Source organism: Onthophagus taurus, chromosome 2 (assembly GCF_036711975.1).
Source record: "Onthophagus taurus isolate NC chromosome 2, IU_Otau_3.0, whole genome shotgun sequence".
Lineage (NCBI taxonomy): Eukaryota > Metazoa > Arthropoda > Insecta > Coleoptera > Scarabaeidae > Onthophagus > Onthophagus taurus.
The window spans coordinates 16,458,929-16,480,191 of record NC_091967.1 but is presented as its reverse complement, the minus strand read 5'-3'; the positions used below and the strand labels follow the sequence as shown (position 1 = coordinate 16,480,191).

Genomic DNA, 21,263 nt, shown 5'->3' with positions numbered 1-21,263 from the left:
AACGAACAGCTCCAAGTTCAGTTAAATTCATTGAATCTATTATGATAGGTATATCACATAATAGTTATTATGTTAATCTCCAATTAAATGAGAGATAATGTACCCCAAAACGGTAATTTGTTAAAACAAAGTATATTGTCATAATGAAGTTAATTTCATATTATATTGAGGAGACCCAAACATAACACAACCAGAATGAGGTGACTAAAAATTCTTACCCCTACATTTTTAGTAAGAAATATGATATGAAGGTACAAAGAATAACAATACATACGCGTCATTATTCTTTATACCTCTAGATGTAATAAAAGTTTTATCCATCAAAGGGTACTTAAATGTGACGAAAATATTAAAATATGAACCTTACATTTTCATCTAGGAACATTCCTGTTTAATACTTATTATTTGGCTTATTGTTATAACTTGAAATACCAACCCGAAATAGCTGCCTACTTGGATTAACAAGTAAGAAATTAAATTCTGAGAACTTTAAAAATTTTGTATCTAATTTCTCAAAAACCATTTCTGTTATCTTACTATGGGGTTTCAATCTGAACTTGTGACATCATAATTGATTATAGTATATTCTGGCATAGTTATTTTTTGAAAGTTTTTGTTCAAATATCCAATAAAATTTATAGCGAAGTTACTGGTGTATGTGTGTATGCAGAGATAGTATTTTTTTATATAAAACTCCATTAAAATATTCCGCTTAGCTCTCTAATAAAATAAAGATATAAAAATCTTTTATTTCAAAAAATAAAAAGTTACTACATAGAAAAATACAAAATTATGTTAAAAAATGTCATTATACTTACCTTCTATTCAATCATAATTCTATCAATAATCAATACTAATCAATAAAACCGACGCAAGAAATGTTGAATTGAATTTTCGAGCAGCTAATTTCTCTACCAAACCTAAAAAGATATGAATATTTAATACTTAAGACTCTCCCAAATAATACGTAGATATAAAACTATATAAATTTATACGCCTTGGGGAGGGAGTTTCCACTTATCTTTGTATCATCGGTCTCTTGGACACAACGAATAAGTGTGTGCAGTTGTTCAAAACCACTCTGTTTCTTTCTCTCATTATCTCCATAAAGTAATTGATGTTAGACTGTAATTGAAAAAAATAAAGAAACATTACTTTTGGTGTTTCAATAACAAAAAAACCTGATATTTTTTAACTTTTTTTTTAATTATAAGGGATCGCGATCGAAAACAGAAAAATAAAGAGGTTTTTTTTAAAGATATTTTTTGAACCCTTCATTTTAGATAGAAGTACCTTAAGTTCAGTGACTGAATCAACCCAGTTTTTCATGAGAAGGAAGAAAGAATGCCAACAGCTTTTCTGTAACAAAATTAAAATTATAATAAAAATAATTCGATAACATTAAAAAAATAGAATAAAAGTTATACAAATTAAATTAAAAAATTGAAACTAATAAATCGACTACATTTATTCTATTCAAATTATTTCTCATAAAGGTGTCTTTTTAAACACTAAATCCTCCAATGCTAATTACTGGTTTGAACTGTACAATATCATTAATTATTATTCATAATAAGATCTTATATTAACAATAAAATTGTAAAAATACTTTTTTTTGATAAAAAGTTTTTGTTCTGGAGTTTACCTCTAAACCAGAACACTTCTAAATCTTGTCCTGAATGAATGGATGTGTCAATGCATTGTTCAAGCTGATTCTTTTAGCTGGATCTACTGCCAAAGCCTTATCCAATAAATCTTTTAACTGAGTCACCTTTCTCAATTGATCTTGAGGCAATGCTTGACCAGCCACCAATTCGCTTTGTAAATCTCTTGTCGGTTTTACCATTGTCATTACAACCACTTTTTCCTAAATAGAAAAAAAAAATATTAAAAAAAAAAACAAAGTAAAATATCCTAACATACCCTCTCAGTAACTTTATCTATTTCATGATATAAGAAATTACAATTTGCGTCAAAGTGTTTCTCCTTGAATGCACCTTTTCGAATAACTTTATTTGGTATTTTTCCTTTCATATCCATGAAAAATTTCAACATTTGATTGTTTGATTTTCCAGAAAATAAAATTCGCCCAGTATATAACTCGTAAATGGTACATGCAGCGGACCACATATCGATCGCATAATCATATGGTATTCCCAGAATTATTTCTGGTGCTCTGTAGAAACGGGAAACTAAGTAAGGTGTAATTTCGTTGTCATTTATGTGTGATGCTGAACCAAAATCACACAATTTTAACACTAATTTGCTTTCATTTACCAGAATATTATCGGGTTTGATATCTAGAAATAATGGATATACATATTTTACTATTATAATAAAAAAAACAGCAATTAACCCGGAAGGACGCGCGCGTGAGGAAACTATGCCAGGTTAATTTTTAAAGATGGGTATCTTTGTACCTTCGTCGAAACCTTATTTTATTCGATTTTTGTATATTTAGGACGATGTCTGCATCTTCAGCCAATTGCGAAGGCTGGATTTGATCGAGAATAGACTCCAATAGTCTAGGGGGAGAACAAAGTTAAGTATTTGGGATTCACTATGGACGCCCAGTTCATGAGACGCGATTGATGCTGGCGGATCTCTACAGAATGCTGAATAGACGAAGTAACCAAGATCAAACTCTACAAGGTCTATTATATATTTCTATTAATAAACAATTTATTCATGTATATTTTACCCTAATTGTTCTTAAATAATTATATGCAGACGCGAATCCCGCCGGGTTAACAGTATGTAAGAACTATTGTCTTCATAAATCTTCCCAAAAGATACTCAAATACAGTAAGAAAAGGTCATAATCACTTACCAGCATGTAGAATTCCTGTTTTTTTGAGCAATTTTAATGCCAAAAGTAATTGTTGTGTATAACTTCTGACTGCTTTTACATGAAGTCCAACATCTTTACCATACTTCTTCAAAACCTCCCTCAAATTCATCGCTAAAGGCTCAAAAACCATGCACAAGTGCTGCTTGTGGAAGAAATGTCGTATCAATCTTAAACAATGCATGCGATCTTCTGGATCTGCATCATTCAATTTTTTTAATATTTCCAATTCTTTCAATCCAGTTTTGTGCCTACAACCCACCTATATTAAAACCAACAAACAACGCAAATTAGATGTTTTCATACATGATTTCATTGTTCCTTATAATTTTTACGGCGACATCTTGATTACCTCTGGCTTGATCTCTAGCTCTTACGACGTTACTGAAAACTCCTTGACCTGTGTAACCGTACACCATGTATCTTTGGTCTAAAATTTCGCTAATTCTAACACGATAGTAGCCCTCTGCATCGTCCCAATTGTCGGTGAGGGCTGGATTTTCCGGGATTGCACCTTTTTGAACCACAGTATTTGGCGACTAAAACAAAATCAATTAATTTTAACAAAAGAAAATGTTTGAAGGAAAACTCACTGAAGTGTCTTCTTTGAAAATATCTTGTTCTGCAAACATGTCCCATTGATTACTTTTTGGTTTTTGATCCTTTTTATCTTTATCCAAATTCGCCGCCTCCACATTCTCATTCCCACTTTTAACTTTCATACATGGTAGTAAAGGTGGAGTTAAAGATTCTTCTGGAACATCCAATGATTTATTGTTATTATCGTTCGGTTTCTCATCCACATCAATAATTATGGATGGTTGTTTTACAGTGGTTTTATTAGGAACTGCATTTGTCGATTCGATGATATTGTTGTTTTTGAACATGTCGTCTTTTAATTTATTTTCTGTTGTCGGCGGTGTTGATAACGAGGTCGCTGTGTTAGAATCTTCACTAGCTCCACCCAAACGCTATACAAAAATAATAAAAATATTTTTATGGCCACTGATTTTAATAGAAATTTAATAATTCAAGAATCATCATGTGGCTTAAAAATCGACAATCTTTTTTTTAATCGACGGGAAGTCACTCAAGTAAGCCCTAACATTTAACATTTAAATCTACGCGAGTAGATAGATGGTAAATAAAGACATTTCAGTCGTGGCTTTTTGTATCAATTGACACACACACTCTATTAACAGAGTCAATTGACACACTGTCTATTGATATACAGTTTCTAAAATGACAGGTAGTTAGTCGGCAAGCCTAAGAAAAATAAGGGTATTTTATCCGAAAATATATATTATAATCTCGGTTAAATCCGAATGTTTCTAATTCTCGGTCTAGTATTAGTTCTAACATTGCACTAGCACTAGAACTAATACAAGACCTAGAACTAGAATCATTCGGGATTAGCCGTCTTTAGAGACAAGCGGCTAAACCCGAATGTTTCTAGTTCTTAGGTCTGATGTTAGTTCTAGTGACAGTGGTAGGCAGCGCCAGTTAGCTTAAGATATCACTATAGGCAAGCTTCCACATGTATGGATTACTGGCGCCAGTCAGCTGACACCAATTTAGTTGCATGTGGAAATAGCAAAAAAACCATTGGCGCCAAGAAGCCGGCGCCAGCAGTCATAGCGCCAATAAAGTTGATCGAATGTCTACTTTTTAGCGCCAACAGTAGTATTGGTGAAGAAAACGAGCAACTGTATAAACATGGACATGTCCACCAAAATTGCGAAAATCTTGTAATAAACCGTCCAAGAAATGGACATCACAACAAATAATACAGTTTTTGGAAACACATGAAGAATACTCGTGTTCGTGGAATCATAAAATTCCAGAACATAAGGACCGAACTGCAAGAAGTGAAGCTTTAAGAAGGATAGTTGACGAAAACTCGTCAAAGGCCAAAATACGGACTAAATGCGTATACAAGTGAATACTACAAGCATCAGCTGACGATGTGTATAATTATGACATAATAATGTGCATTATTATGTATATTCATGGCATAGTTCTCTAATTAAAGTACTTAATGTAACTAGGTAATTTCTAGATTCGATACAAACACAGCAGCTATGTTAACAACATGTGGAGTTCCAAGGAACGCATTTGTATTACCACATTGATACCAGCACGAAGTACAACGTCTTGAAAACACCAGTTTTCGCAGACGATCAAATAATTTTTGCTACGTTCAAAAAGCCGTATACTTGCTCAATAGTATAATTAGAAATGACAACTACGAAATCTCTAAGACAAAAACACTGGCATTCATAGCAAATAAACCAATAAGAGCTAAGATATACATTGATAACGCTCGCTTATAACAGATCAGCCAATTTAAATACCTAGGATGCGACGCTAGCTATGAACACGATAAGAACATACATCACAAATTGACAATCTTCACAAGTATGTGTGGAACTATTAGACGAACTTTCAATAATAAATGCAGGAAGGATACTCAAATGAAATTTTATAAAACAATGACAATACCGACCCTGTTGTATGGCAGCGAAACATGGGTGACAATGAAAAAGGACCTAAGCAAGATAGAGTCCGCGGAAAAGAAGTTTCTAAGAGCGACCAAGGGCTGTAACAGATTGGATGATATCAAAAACGAAAATATTAGAGAGGACTGGAAATTTGTGCAGTTAACGATAAAATCAAAGAATACAAAGAGAAATGGATGGACCACGTGCAGAGCATGCAGAATGACAGAATACCAAAATATGGCACTGCAGTATAAACCAGTGGGTTTCCTGAGAAAGGGGTGGTCTAAAAGGTGAACAAGGTATAAACCGTTAAGTAGACGACGACAATGTACAGTCGTGTTCACGGGAAATGTGCACTCAAGGTCAAGCGCTGTTATGAGATCCGACATGCCGCTGGCTAACCTGGACCGCCACAAGTCCCTTCTCCACGAGCTTCGTGTACGCTCGGCCCAGCCCGTTTAGCCAGCGGCATGTCGGATCTTATAACAGCGCTTGACCTTGAGTGCGCATTTCCCGTGAACACGACTGTACATCACTTGACGCCATTTTTATTACTGTGTCAGTACACAATAATCATGCATGTGGAAACTTAGCTCATGTTCCATATTTTTATTGCACTAAAACTAGAACTAACACTAGACCTAGAAATTAACGGGTTTAACCGTGCGTCTGAAGATACTTTCTAATTGTAGGTCTAGTGTTAGTTCTAGTTTTACACTAGCACTATCACTAGAACTAACACAAGGCCTGGAATCATTCGAGTTTAGCCGTCTTTATAGACGTGTGGCTAAACTCGAATGTTTCTAGTCCTAATGTCAGTTCTAGTGACAGTGGTAGTTAGCGCTAGTTAGCATAGGATATCACATGTTCCATACTTTTATTGCACTAAAACTAGAACTAACACTAGACCTAGAACTAGAAATTAACGGGTTTCCCGATACTTTCTAGTTCTAGGTCTAGTGTTAGATCTACTTTTACACTAGTACTATCACTAGAACTAACACAAGGCCTAGAATCATTCAAATTTAGCCATCTTAAGAGACGTGGGGCTAAATCCGAATGTTTCTAGTACTCAGTCTAGTGTTAGTTCTAATACTCGTAGATAGCGCTAGTTAGCAGAGAAATATCATTATGTTGCATATTTTTATTGCACTAAAGTTTAATAGTAAAATGCATGATTAACATTGCTTGTGACGTCAAATCGAAACTTTTTCGCACTTTCTTTTTATTTTTAACGTGTTTTTTGGGTCATTTCACATCGATTAAAAAAAAAAAATCGTCGATTTTTAAGCCACATGATGAATCTTGAATTTTTCCATTTACCTTTAATAATTCCTCTCTTTGCTTTCTCCTCCTCTCAATAATTTTCTGTTCGTCTTCCTCATCGTCGTTAATATCAATATCCAAATCAATTTCATCGTCACTTGAACTTGAGTGTTGAGGTTGACCTTCGCTTAAAGAATCTTTATACTTATCCAATTTAACTTTTTTTTCTTTCTCTCTTCTATCCTTTTTATCCCTATAACTGCTCCTATATTTATCATACCGATTATCGTAATCTCTACTATATCTATCGCGATATTTATCATTACTGATTCTATCCCTCGAATCTCTACAACGATCGTAATGATTTTCTCTTCTTCTATCGTAATGATTATCATTTCTTGATCGGATATTATCCCGTCTATAATCCCTTTCTCTTTCGCGCGATTTTTGTCTTTCCATAGATTTCCGATCTTTTTGTTTTAGGTCTTTGTAAGATTTCGGTGCAAAACGTTCTTTGCATTTATCGTACCGATCGTAATCTTTCAATTTTTCTTTACTCTGTACTTCTTTGTTTGGTTTTATTTTTTTTTCGTCAGGCCGATGGTCCTTTTTTTCAATGATGACTCTCCTTTCCCGACTTGGCGTTCGCTTCCTTTTTGTTTGGACTTCTTTTTCTTGGGAATCATCGTTACTTGAGTCATCCAATAAAATAACTTCTTCTACTTTTGGTTTGTACTTGATTTGTGCCTCATCTAAAAGACATGCTTTTGCAATTTCTGCTTGTAATAATTCTTTCTGTTTCATTAATTCTTCCAAATCCATATCAGCTTCGATAACATCCACATTAATTGCGTCGCTGTCGCAATCCGCCTCAGGGGCATCTTCACTTTCAGATGATACAATTTCTGTGGTATGTGTGTTTGTAAAACCTTCTGTAAGACAATTAACGATATGATCAGTGTCGGTTTTTGTTGATTTACCATTAACAACATTCATTGTTTCATGTTCAAGATCCTTTTGCAATTCGGGAGTGTATCTTTCAATTTTATCTTTCTCAATGCTTTTATTCGATGATTTTCCGCCGTCTGAACATTCACTGTGTTTGCGTTTATGTTTTTTGTGCTTTCTGTGCTTTTTTACTTTTTCTTCTTTCGCTGATTTTTTCTTATGTTTATGTTTGTGCTCTTTTTTTGATTTTTTCTTGTGGTCATCAGGTTTCATTTTAGTTGTTTCAAGTTGTGTTACTTCATTTGAATCTCCTCCATCTCCAGAAGATCTAATTATAACAACATAAGAATAATACGTTCTGTATTAACCACAATTGCGTTAAAATCATCTAAACATTATTCATTATTATTAATAGATTAAAATGGATAAGTTTTTTATAAAAAAAACTCCACATTCAAAGATTTTCAAGGTTAGGTATCTAACACACAATTTATTTCTAACTACACACAAACTCTTACATTACTAACTAAACTAAAATCATTTTCTCAATTAAAGCAAACAGTATTAACAGAAAACAGACTATCCCACGGAAAGATAAGCTTTTTTTCAACCAAAATACAATTCCATGGAATATTATCCTGGTTGGAGTCTAAACATCACTCAAATTTGCGATTTTTGTAATAAAAGCAGTTACCGAAAATTATTTGAATAACTTGGGATACTTACATTGTTTCCATTTTTAAGGAATTCGGAAAATACCAAGAAAAAATCCAATTTATGAAAGAAACCACGACGTACGTTTACGTTTGCAAAACGTTTTCTGTCAATTAACGGCCATCTTGGAGGGTCGACCAATCAAAACGACGAATTTTCCTTTCTAACATGATGACGTAACGAATTTAAAGTAGAGTATACATTTACGGTATTAAGTATTAAAAAATAATAATTTTTATTATTAGTTATAAATGATGAGATAAGATTTATAAAAAATCGCACGTAGAGAGAGAACTAATTCTTCGAACGTTGTAGGAAAGCAACTTGAGGAAATAATTTTTAAGTAAAACTTGTATGCTAACATACTTATATCTGATAAAGCTGATGATTGAGAAATGGCATAGAAATAGCCCTACCTATAACAAGGGAGCAATTTTGCCTTTTCCAGATATTGGGACAGCATGAACTTTGCAATCCACCTGTATTTATGAATTATCCTTTAATTCACCTCTTCTGTTTCAGACCTAAAGGATGAAACTCGCACTGATCAGAGAGTATACCAGCAACCTGAGAAAACTCGCTAGGGGCAATGAGGTTACTCTATGGTACTCCAGTTCGCAGAAACATTGAGGGCAATGAAAAGCCGGGCAAACTGAGCAAATAGGCAGCGAAAACGCCCTTCATTGGACCCCAACCCGGTTGTGGACTACAAAAAAGCCACCTAAAACAAGTAATCAATAGTTGGGAGGCCTCAAAGGTAGCCTTACGCTGGAAAGAATTTCCAGGTCACAGACAAACGAAGAGTATGATAAATCCGTTGCAAAATCAAAGAGGTTTTATGCCTCAGCAAAGGGGATCTAAGGACGCTGTCAGGTTTCCTGACTGGCCATGCGCCCCTATAATGCTACCTCTTCCACATTGGACAAGCTGAGGATCGAACTTGTCGACTTTGCAACGACGAGTTAGAAACATATACTGAGGCTGAACATATACTGTGTAATTGCGTCGCCAGAGGCCGCCTAAGACACACAATTTTCGGTAAAGCTCTTTTGACACCTACCGACATAAAGGAACAAGACCTTGGAGCTACATTTGCCCTAAACTTTTGGAGGGTTAAAGTTACAATAGATCTTATAACTTCTGCTAAACACGGTTGTAGTCATCCTGCTAAGTTGTGGCTTAATCTCCAAATATTTAATGATTTAGCCATTTACTTTGATGAGTTTTCTTTTCACTAGACCGTGCTATCATATCTTCATATCCCAATAGAAGACGACCTTATTATAACCTGTCAAGGTGCAGCTCGGGACTTTTCTCATTATTGATTTGTGTCAGTCATGCCTATGCTTCCAGCAGTTGATTCTCGTAGCTGGCGCTATATCTACATTATCGATGCTAATTGTCTGAGTTGCGGCGACTAATACAGCCCCAGTTTGTTGTGATACTGTATTGAATCATACCGCGCCCAAAGTACGACCTTTAAAGCATACAACTCTTTCAAAACTTGTGCATACTAATCGTCAATCGGTATGGTCCATAATTGGACAACAACGAATTAGGTGTGGTTTACTCCTTGGTGAGCGATTGGGAATTCCTCGACCTTCGACCACCTCATCTGTGTGCCCTTTATCCCATGTTTCCTACATGGTTCTTGCAATACCTCTTGACCAGTCCTTTCTTTCCATCGCCTGCACAAATGAGCAGGAACTACCTGGACGTACACTTGTTATGTACCAGCACTACTTCTTCCAGTAATTTGGGCGACATGATCTGCGTGTATTAGCCTAACACTGACTCTATGTATAGCAACCGTGCTCGATTGCTATTTCTCGAGGATGGTCATGGCTGCAGAAATCGTTACACTCATTACCAATATTTGCTTGAGGACGCTGTAAGGTACTCCGTTCCCCAAAAACAGCAATATATGAGCAATATAGTTAAGTATTTTTTTTCATCTTTGAAGAGATAACTGCAAACAATGCAACTACTGCAAGAATTAAAAGACAGAAATTCTTTGATACTTCTAGAATTCGTCAGCTCTGTTCTGTTGCACTACTGTTGGTAGGTGGATCCGCTTATTAGGTACTTTTCTGGATGACCACATCATATAGATGCACTTTGGAGTTTGTAATGAGGTAGCCTCCTGTTCACTCGAGCAATTACGATTCCTTGCATTTCTTCCCCACGAAGCAACTTCGGCAATAAGAGAAAATGCATGGTACATCGCTTTCGACTTTTGCAGGCGTTATAGGGCCAAGAATGAGTTTCGATTTTGCAGACATTATCCGCCCAAGTTGTTTTCAGTGCAAATTCTTAGTTCCAGGACGACATAATCGGTTAACATATACATGTACATGTATGTGTCTTCAATGAGATGATCTCTTCCTGATCTTAGCATTAAGCTGAGGTACTCACATTCCAAAGATGCATCTAAAGTTTCAGATAACAATTCCATGGTTTTAATGTGGATATCACTTCGCAGCATTGGCAAAATCCAGGTTACTTCTAAATTCTTAACGACTTGCAAGGAAAACGAGCAAATATTAAATTACAAACGTTTCGTTTTAATTTTAACTGTCAATTTTGTGTTAGTAAGATGCGAAAACGTTGTGTGCAAGCCCCTTCAGTTAATTTCAATGATATATTATGATAAAAGCATTCATTTAGGAGGTTCATAAATTAAAGCATAGTCTCAGAATGTAGGCAATATCTATTACAACCGGAAAACGATTAATCTGTATGCTTCGTGTATATATTGCGCTTCTTATACAAAAATGTTATCTACACGTGTTATTTTCACGTGTAGATAACACGTAAGTTATTTACACGAACGATATCTTTTTTTCTGATGTAAATTTTCAAAGTCAAATATAGTACGTTGTGTTGCCTATCTTCTTGAAAAGATATGTGGAAAAGATAGAATGTATTGAAAATGTATTGGAATATCAACGAAATATTCTTAATTAAACAGGTTTATATATTAATTAAATTAATAGTATAAATAATTTTTATAAAATATTGTTTTGGCAATTCTAATATAATTAAAAAATAAGATAAATATCAAATGTCGATAAAGTAGAACTTGATAAATAGTTGCGGACACTCCACTTGCGGCAATCTCAAGTAAAAAAAGGCAAAAAAAGTCCACCACTCCAACCATTTAGAGTCTTTCGCTTCTCGATGACTTCAACACTGTTGTTGTTTTTGGAAGTGACACAACAACAATAACAATAATCCTTACAACAATACAATTAAGATTATCTGAAAATTGAGGTAATAACAATACTTATTTTATGATTAAACCAATGGTTTGTATAGGTTTACTTATGGGATTGCAGATACATTTAAGACAGTGTCGTAGAACTTCAATCAAGACTTGAAGAAAAATGAAAACGTTTGAACCAAAAATAAATTTAAAAGTGTTTTGTTAAGGATATAAAGTGTGGTTATGTATAAAAGTTTTGGTGTGTGTTCGAAACTGGTAGAGTAAAAGTTAAGAAGATGGTGCCTCTACCCGAAGAATTTACATATGAATTTTGGTTATCTGGACCTAACGATGTATGCAGTACGGTGGTTACTTGTTTTATGCCAAATGGTATTACTATATTGCTTAATACACGATATGATACAACTTTTGCTGAAATTAAAGAGGTAAGATATATTTAAAAAAATCTTAATTCATATAAATGTACAAATAAAAACGTAATAACATTTCCACTGAATTGTTTGAAAACGTTTTTAAGATTGTTTTTAGAATTGATTCAGATTGCTTCTTCTTAGAAGCTTAATTTTAGTAATAACGAGTAATGATGAATGTAACTTTTGAACTTTGATGTGATGATTTCAGTAATACTTGTTATTGTTATGCTGAATAGAAATTTTTAGTCAAACTTCCCAATGTCTCGATTATGAGTCATAACACCTTTTATAACTAGTTAATTTATTTAATACATATTAGGTGTAAACAGGTATCCTTATAATAATAGAAGTTAATATAAAGGTTATGAAATAATTGATGTGAAGTGTATAATGTGTTACTGCTACAAAGTGTAAAATAAAAATGTCAACAAATCATGCAGTTATGTGTTATGCATCAATGTGTTAGAGCTGGGATCTCCAAATATTGCAGTCTTAGAGCCATACTGATTACTTCAGTAAGTTCCAAGAACCAAAACCGTTTTAATTTTCCTGGCATTATCTATAATTTATAGAATAGTCACCAAGTGCGCATAATGAGTGAATGAAAAAACGAAGAAATTGAAAAATAGAGAGTGAATGCAGAACATTCAAAGATTAATAAAACTTTCAATATTTCATAATTGATGCAGTGCTGGACTGGGTCATATCGTTCACATTATTCCAGTCCAGTAATCAAATTGCTCACTGGAATGAGTGCATTCCAATGCTGGTTCACATTATTTCAGTGAAATAATGAGTAGTGATGAATGTAACTTTTGAACTTTGATGTGATCATTTCAATAATACTTATTATTATGCTAAATAGAAATTTTGAATCAAACTTCCCAATGTCTAGATTATGACTCATACCACCTATTATAATTAGTTAATTTATTTAATACATATTAGGTTGTAAACAGGTAAAGTATCCTTATAATAATAAAAATTAATATAAAGGTTATGAAATAATTGATGTGAAGTGTATAATGTATTACTAAAACAAAGTGTAAAATAAAAATATCAACAAGTCATGCAGTTATGTGTCTCCAAACATTCCAGCCTTAGGACTATACTGATTACTACAATAAGTTCCAAGGGACAAAACCGTTTTAATTTTCCTGTCATTATCTATAATTTCTAGAATAGTCGCTGAGTGCGCACCCTGAGTGAACGAAAAAACGAAGAAATTGAAAAATAGAGAGTGCATTCAAAGATTAATTGAACTTTCAATATTTAATAATTGATGCCCGGTTCAAATTATTCCAGCTCAGTAATCCAGCGACTCAAAACACTCCAATGTTGGACTGGATCATATCGTTCACATTATTCCAGTTCAGTAATCAAATTGCTCACTGGAATGAGTGCATTCCACATTATTCACATTATTCCAGTGGAATTAGAACTAACACTAACATGTCTGAAGACGCACGGCTAAATCCGATATTTTCTTGTTCTATGGCTAGTGTTAGTTCTAGTTTTAATTGTTATGCAGCGTTAGATTGTGTATATTTTTATTGAACGAAAAGTAGAACTAACACTAAACCTAGAACCAGAAATATTCGTGTTTAGCCGTGCGTCTTTTAAGATGGAAACTCAGAGTTATCATAAGAACGTCACCTTTTCCAAGCAAAACTTTTCCTTTGCAAAACTACCTTGCATTTTATGTGGGATAGTACAAGTGCATAGTAGTTTCGTAACTATGGTTACTGCATTCCTATATTGGGAGTTATATGAAATTCCCAGTTTGTGGAGCAAATAAACAGCGGAAAGTAATTACCTCATTAACTTCACATTAAACTAAGAAGGGAAAATACGTTGTACGTGAGATAAACATGTCTCACCAAATAACGCCTGATATCTTGTTGTGGCGCATTATATTATTTAATAGTAGAACTACTAAACGAATTACCTCTTCACCCAAATCGAAATGAATTATTCTATAGAACTTATTCATTAAAACCCTAAAACTTTATTGGAATTATCTTTCCGAGAAAAACTTCACTTCCGACATATTTTGTCGTTTCTAAACTTACTATCTTGCATGTGTATCAATGTCAGATTTTATTTATTATTATTAATTAAATTTAAAATAAATAACTTTTCCATTAATTAAAAACAGTCAATTGATTTACGTATTATTTAACTAATTAGTTATTATTCCGCATAACTCCATATATATACACTAGAATTATCTTTTTAAAACTTGTTCTTACTGGATTCAATTTAAGTTACTTTGTAAAATACATTCTTTATAATGAATGTGAAGACTGCTTGAACTATTTTTAGTATTTTAGTTCAACAGGTTGAATAGGTGGAAAGGTGTTTTAAACATTATTTAAATTTCACATTAATGGAATTAGAAAATTTTTTTCATAAAATATTTAAAGGTAGTGTTTTAAAAGTTTGAATATTATAATAGCCACTCAACCTCACTTATTTGGTAACAATACAATTTATTATTACACATAAAATTAATGTCGCTTATATTATTTATGTATTTCTAATTGTTATTATAGGATTTATGGATCGAAGCTCAACAAAATGCCCTTTACGGACTTTTACACGATATGTCCGTGTACGTTTTTCAATTCATCAACAGCATGGCCGAAATGGAAAAAGTTATGGATGAATGGAAACGTCTTTGCGATATCAGGCCGACGGGTCATGTTTTAATTATTAAAGAATGTAGTGCAGATGAAACAGATAATTCTCATATTAGTCAACTTATAGGAAAACGTAACGTTAATAATAATAAAAATTAATTGAACGATTTGAGTGTCAATTAATACTTTTTTTTAATTTAGGTTTACAAGATTTTGATGCACTTAGTAGCGCTGAAGTAAATCAGTTCCGGTTTAAAATGCGTAAATTTGGGGAAGACACCGCAAAAGATCGGCAACAATTAACTTGGGAACAAAAATTGATGTATTATTATTCACCTAGAATTGGAATTCCAAATACAATTACTAAGCAGAAATTTATGGTTTCTATAAAAATTGATAAAGATGTAAGTAAATAATTTTTCTTCTTTTTTAAGTTTTATCCATTATTTGTTAAACTTTTTATATAATTGCAGTAAATATTTATTTTTGTGTTTTTCTTTATTTTTCACTTAATAGAAAGTTAAAGTGATATTGGAAATTCCAGAATAGTTAACCGAGATTAAAATTAAAAGTAAATACATTCCTGAATAAGTAATAAAAATTTCTCTGAAATTCCGAAAAATATCGTCATGGTTTACCACACTACATTATCTTTAGATAATAATAGATTGCGGTTAAAATTAATTAATTTAAAGTTGCAAAATAAATTAATGTATTAATAAATCACATTTAATGAAAAATTATGATAATAGAATTATTTATCGTTTTCTTTAATTTTTGTGTTTAAATGTTCGCGTTTATCTTTTAAGCTAATTTAAAAATTGATTTTCACAGAAATCGTTCTCATTTAACGTTCCTCGCGACATGTACCCAGAAAAACTATTACAAATTTGTTTGGACAAGCGTGCCAGCAATTTAAACATCCACGACGTTTATGTTGAAAAGTACGTTTTAAAAGTATTCGGACAAAACGAATATATAATTGGTTCCTATCCATTAATCGAATATCAATATATTCAAGAGGAATTATTAAAGGATGCTTACCCAGTTTTAGTTTTAGTCAACAAAGCAGATCTTATTTGTGAGTTATATTGAACATAAACTTTAATTACAATAAAAATTATTATATTTATCTAGCTACAATTGCTGGTGATGATGTTGTGGATGTATATAGTTATGAAAAACGAGGTGGGAACCATACATTAAGAAAGAAAAATAAAAATAAATCCGCATGGGATATAAAAGAAACGTTTAAAGTTACTTTAGGTACAATTTGTAGAATCAATTGTGATGTAAAAAGAAACATAGAGGTGCGTTATAAATAATTTATATATTCGAATGATTTCTTTAAATAAAAATTGTTTAGATTGGAGTTCAAGCTAGAATATTTCACGGCGGAAAATCCCTTTGCGAAGCACAAAAAATTCCTGAACATGTCATTGAAGATCATTGCGAATTCGAAATCAACAAAACTTTAGATTTTAAAATCGAAGTTTGTAACATACCAAAAAACGCCAAGCTTTGTTTTGTCGTTTATGAAACGACGAAAAAGAGCGGAACAAAATCGCGACGACTTCCAAACAAAGATTCTTACATTAACCCGGTAGCCTGGGCGAATACAACAATTTACGACTTTAAAAATGCATTGAGAACCGATGCTATGAGTTTGTATATGTGGAACAGTGCCGAAGATATGATGAATTTAAACGATGATATTTTTCATCCGCTTGGTACGGTAGTTAGTAATCCGGATACGAAATATGCGACGACGCTTACGTTACAATTTGAGAAATATACTGAACAAACGGTCATTTATCCCAGTGTTGAATCTATGATCAATTTAGGACGGCAAAACGAAGAGCCACCAACACAGGAATTGATCGATAAGTATGAACAATTGACAAAAGTTATTTTTGAAAATGATTCGTTGGAGGAGGTTCATGATCAAGTAAGAAACCATTTAAGATTAAAAAAAATTTGTTATATGGGATGTATTATTTTTTTACTAGGAAAGAAAATCAATTTGGAAATCACGAAGATATTGGATGAAAGAATTTCCTGGAATATTACCAAAATTGCTTCATTGCGTTGATTGGGAAAGTAACAAAGAAATAAGTGAAGTTGTTGCTATTTTAAAAGAATGGCCTAAAATTCCAGTTGAAAAATCTTTAGAACTTTTAGATTATGCTTACGCGAACGAAGAAGTCCGAAGTTTTGCTGTAAAATGTTTAAACGACCTTAGGTAAATATAATAAAAACATTTCAAAATGAAAAATAAAAATCTTATTTTTATACAGTGATGATGACATTTTACTTTATCTTCTTCAACTCGTTCAAGCGATCAAACACGAACTCTTTTTAGACTGTGATTTAGTAATGTTCTTACTAAAACGATCATTTAAAAACCGAAAAATCGGACATTACTTATTTTGGCATTTAAGGTAAAAAAAAAACTTAAAAAAGCGAAGAATTAAAATTAACGATGTTCGAAAATCGTTTGAAAATTGTAGATCTGAAATGCAAGTTCCTTCAGTTTCCGTTCGTTTTGGTCTAATTTTAGAAGCTTACTGTAGAGGTAGTCCTCATCATATGAGCGACCTGTACAAACAACTGTTATGTTTGGAAAAATTGAAAAGTAGCAGTGAAATTGTTAAGAAACATAGCAATAAGGAGAAAGGAAAATCTGCTTTACAAGATAAATTAACTGAAGAACATAATCCAATACATAATTTTATAAGTCCTATTGATCCCAAGTTTAGATGCAAAAGAATTAAGTATGTTTTATTTTATGAAAACTTTGTTACTAGGTTTGGGCAAGCAAATTATTATTAATTGACTAATTAACAATCAGAATCTCAAATTTATTTTTTGTTGTTGTTTCGCTGCTTGGACATTCCTATTTAATACGCCAAACTGTATTAGTTGTAGTTTGGCAATTTTTGTACAAAAATGTTCTAATGGGAAGAAAGTTCATTATAAACTTTTTTAGAGTGGAAAAATGTAGAGTAATGGATAGTAAGATGAAACCATTATGGATTGTATTTGAAAATACTGATTATAACGCAGACGATATTTATATAATTTTTAAAAATGGAGATGATTTACGTCAGGATATGTTAACGTTACAAATGATTAGGATTATGGATAAGTTATGGAAAAATGCAGGTTTAGATTTAAGGATGAACCCCTACAATTGTATATCAATGGATAATAGATTAGGTATGATTGAAGTGGTTCTTAACGCTGAAACTATAGCGAATATACAGAAGGAAAAAGGGACGTTTTCAGCAACTTCAGCGTTTAGAAAAGGTTCTTTATTAGGTAAATGTTTGTCTTACAACGAAAATGTCACAATTGTGTTTCTCTGATTGCGATGATAATTCTATGACTGTACCAAAATAAAAGTATGTTTTCGTTTTTATTATAAAAACGAAAAGTGCTATCAAAATTTGGCAAAATGAAACTGGTATTCATTTTAAAAAAGCTTTCTTTTGATGCATACACATATACGACAGAGTGAAAAGGGTCGAACTACCCTTATTTTTTGGAATTACAGTAAAATTAATAAAAAAATAATCTAATACGTGCACTTAAAACAGAAAACTTAGTACTATTGTGACTAGTAAATTAATCAATTCTTTTTAAGTAAGCTCTTTGTCAAAAAAATCAAACAATCTAGGTAGGCGCAGCGATATGTATTTTATTTCCAAGATTATCATCACCTTCATATGATTCTGAAACAATAAGAACATTATTATTGAAACATTTGTAATAGATTATATTAGTGGATTTCCTAAAAATTACATAAACATACCGTTTTAATCTGGAATTGAAGTCCTTATAACGCTGTCTAAAATGTCCTTGTGTGTTGAAAAGTCCATTGTATGGATACCATCATCAATATTTATATAATCATCAAGTGAACACTGTTTCATATGAAGACCATAAGCGCTACATTGTAAACAATTCATCGTTTTTAACAAAGTTTCCCTTTTTGAAGCATTTTGCGATTGTCTTTTTTTTTAAATAAAAAACAAAATCAAATAAAATCAATCAAATAACAAATAAATAAAGTTATTGTTGTAGAAGTAGCTGCATCCATATTGGTTAATAGTTTCATTAAAATTTATCTTCTATACAATTGTTTAACATTTTTTATAATTCCCAGATCCATTAGTTGTGACACAGAGGTCGTATTAGGGGAAAAGTAAGTCAGTTTAATGTGTCAATTTCGATTGCATAATCTGAGGTTCAGCGGAATAGTTGTCCACAAACAGTAGAATGTTTCTCTTTTAAGTACTACATTTTTTATTTAATCCTAAGAGCCATTTTTCAAATATAATGATATTTTTGAAAAATCATCCTTTCTGGTATGTCCATAATCCCCATCCATTTTTTAATTGTCCAACAAGCAGTAATTTTAACTTTTCTTATCCAGTTGTATTACTGCCGACCGAGTTTTAAAAAGAAAACGAGTTTTACGTTTTTTCGTTTATTTTTGGTCCATTTCTTGACTTTACCAAGTTTCATCCAAATCCGTGAGACACAGTTGTGACACTTCCCTTATTACTGTAACCAAATCATTATGTAAAACATTTTTTTAGCATGGTTAAAAGATCATAATTCAACCGAAAGTCAACTGAAAAAGGCCATAAATGAATTTACATTATCTTGTGCTGGATATTGTGTAGCGACTTACGTTCTTGGTGTTGCTGATCGTCATTCGGATAATATCATGATTAAAAAAACTGGTCAACTGTTTCACATCGATTTCGGTCACATTTTAGGGCATTTCAAGGAAAAATTTGGATTCAAACGCGAACGAGTGCCTTTCGTTTTAACACATGATTTCGTCCATGTTATCAGTAAAGGGCAAAAAACCTTAGAGTTTAAACTGTTTCAAAAATATTGTGAGGAGGTAATAAAAATTATTCATTCTGATTTATTCGTTTATTAATTGAATTTTTTTGTAGGCTTTTACAATTTTAAGACAACATGGAAGTTTAATAATATCGTTATTTGCAATGATGATATCGACAGGGTTGCCTGAATTAAGTTCAGAAAAAGATTTGAATTATTTGAAAGAAACTTTGGTAAGAATTTTTTAAAATTAATTACGTCTTGAATCGATGGTTTTTATAACAAATTTAGGTACTTTCAATGTCTGAAAAAGATGCCTTGGCTCACTTCCGGTCGAAATTCGACGAGGCCTTATCGAATTCTTGGAAAACTTCGGTGAATTGGGCGACACATAATTTAGCTAAAAACAACAAGGTTTAATAAGAACGGTTCAAAATCCTTCTATCCCACTAACTTAAAAGTCTAAAAAGCCTATAATTGAACAAAAAAATTTGTTTCTAATCCAATTCCTCCCAAGCCAAATCAAGTGCCAATATAGTATCATTTTTTCCTATAGATAATAAGTCAATTTAAGTGAAAGTAATCTAAATAATTGATTTTTAGGCTTGTGTATATAGGGTTATTCAGTTTAAATAGGTATTTAACAACATTGTGTTCGTTTTTTGAAATGTAAGAGGAGAGCCTTAATATTGAAAAAAATTTAATCGAATTTATTCTTCTCAAAAATAGTGTGCAATTCATTTTTATTTAATATTTATGTTTTTATAATGGTTTATTGAATGACCCAGTATACATCTTTTTCTTTATAATATTTATGAAGCTTTATACATAACATTGTTTGATATAATTTTTACACTTTTGTTTAGGTGGATTAAAATAATTAAAAATTCAAAACGAAATTCTATAAGCTAAGCTTGAAATTATTAAAAATAGTGTTATGTTCAAATACAGATCATGATTACATATCTACAAAGAAAAATATCTGCTAAACTAGTTTTTAAGTTAAAAAAAGTATCCTGTTTTGTTGCTTATAATTAAGTAATTAGCTCAATGACTGAACGCTTAAAAAAATATATATAAAAATAAATAAACAGTTAGTTAAAAAAAATGTGCCGTACTATATTTTGATATTTTGCATAAATTAACAATAGACATAGAAGAAAATCAGAAGATTAAATTAAGCTATATCATTAATTTACCGCCTTAGTTTATTTTAAATGTTAAATAATGAAGTTAAACGAGAAAAGTTAAACAAGTACTTACAGTTTAAAGAAAAATATAGCCATGCTGCTGCTGTAAATATGTAAATAATCATCGTAGATTTGTAATAAGACGATAATAACGACGGATTTCGCATCAATTACCATTTATTATTATACTGCTTTTATTATAACCTATATTTTTCTCTTTTTTTTTGCTTTTGACGATTTTTGCTCATCTCATTAATTATGCTTAAGTAATTAATTTATTTTTTATTACTGAAGAATTGATATAGAAAAAAACTGCTTATAAGTAATAATTTGTAGCATCCATTATCTTTCTTGGTTTGTTTATGCGATCTATCTGTCCTGAAATTTATAAACAAATTAGTAGTGTTATTTTTTTCTGTAATTTTTATGTACAAAATGTATTTAAATAAAGTTTTTTTCTCTTTCACAATTCACTTTTAATAAATACTTTTTAAGTATCCACATTATTAATGGCTTATTGATGAATCTCTAAAACGGAAAAAAAGACCATGCCTTTAATAAGCCTTTAAATACTTGTGCCATGGTGCTCAACAATTGAATGGATGGGGAGAAGCAAGATAAGATTTGTAAAACACATCATTTTAAAGTGAAATAG

The 21,263-nt window shown here is 31.9% G+C and overlaps 2 protein-coding genes and 1 long non-coding RNA gene across 4 annotated transcripts in view; 1 reads left to right on the top strand and 2 right to left on the bottom strand.

The window, feature by feature from the left end:
• Window positions 1-729: 729 nt before the first annotated feature.
• On the bottom strand, window positions 730-8,428 carry LOC111419104 (Pre-mRNA processing factor 4 kinase). The gene is made up of 9 exons (XM_023051865.2): window positions 8,290-8,428; window positions 6,673-7,891; window positions 3,442-3,819; window positions 3,155-3,387; window positions 2,831-3,099; window positions 1,924-2,300; window positions 1,646-1,867; window positions 1,294-1,359; window positions 730-1,125 (listed from the first exon to the last, which is right to left on the bottom strand). The coding sequence occupies exons 1-7, from the start codon at window positions 8,298-8,300 to the stop codon at window positions 1,664-1,666; spliced, it is 2,691 nt and encodes an 896-aa protein (XP_022907633.2). The 5' UTR covers window positions 8,301-8,428; the 3' UTR covers window positions 730-1,125; window positions 1,294-1,359; window positions 1,646-1,663.
• Window positions 8,429-11,354: 2,926 nt separating this feature from the next.
• On the top strand, window positions 11,355-21,077 carry LOC111419090 (phosphatidylinositol 3-kinase 92E). Of its 2 annotated transcripts, none has more exons than XM_023051846.2 (14): window positions 11,355-11,550; window positions 11,616-11,928; window positions 14,472-14,691; window positions 14,760-14,962; window positions 15,393-15,639; window positions 15,696-15,868; window positions 15,925-16,506; window positions 16,568-16,800; window positions 16,856-16,999; window positions 17,069-17,332; window positions 17,548-17,879; window positions 19,163-19,476; window positions 19,532-19,651; window positions 19,710-21,077. In XM_023051846.2, the coding sequence occupies exons 2-14, from the start codon at window positions 11,779-11,781 to the stop codon at window positions 19,836-19,838; spliced, it is 3,111 nt and encodes a 1,036-aa protein (XP_022907614.2). In that variant the 5' UTR covers window positions 11,355-11,550; window positions 11,616-11,778; the 3' UTR covers window positions 19,839-21,077. The 2 variants fall into 2 exon arrangements, with proteins under 2 accessions (XP_022907614.2, XP_022907621.2); XM_023051853.2 differs by having other exon boundaries at window positions 11,379-11,550; window positions 11,596-11,928.
• LOC139429029 (uncharacterized) overlaps window positions 19,737-21,263 on the bottom strand; it is a 104,646-nt gene continuing 103,119 nt past the window's right edge. Inside the window, exons 2-3 of the long non-coding RNA XR_011639742.1 lie at window positions 20,682-20,986; window positions 19,737-19,818 (exon numbers count right to left, since the gene is read on the bottom strand). This is a non-coding gene — a long non-coding RNA (uncharacterized lncRNA). The remainder of the gene's footprint in view (window positions 19,819-20,681; window positions 20,987-21,263) is intronic.

Coding starts and splice junctions, on each gene's coding strand:
- LOC111419104 (XM_023051865.2), bottom strand. Junction 3,388..3,441: donor TTTTCAAAGAAGACACTTCA/GTGAGTTTTCCT, acceptor ATTTTGTTTTAG/TCGCCAAATACTGTGGTTCA. Junction 1,868..1,923: donor TAGATAAAGTTACTGAGAGG/GTATGTTAGGAT, acceptor TTTTCTATTTAG/GAAAAAGTGGTTGTAATGAC.
- LOC111419090 (XM_023051846.2), top strand. CDS start 11,779: ATGGTGCCTCTACCCGAAGAATTTACATATGAATTTTGGTTATCTGGA. Junction 15,869..15,924: donor ATGTAAAAAGAAACATAGAG/GTGCGTTATAAA, acceptor AAAATTGTTTAG/ATTGGAGTTCAAGCTAGAAT. Junction 16,507..16,567: donor TGGAGGAGGTTCATGATCAA/GTAAGAAACCAT, acceptor TTTTTTTACTAG/GAAAGAAAATCAATTTGGAA.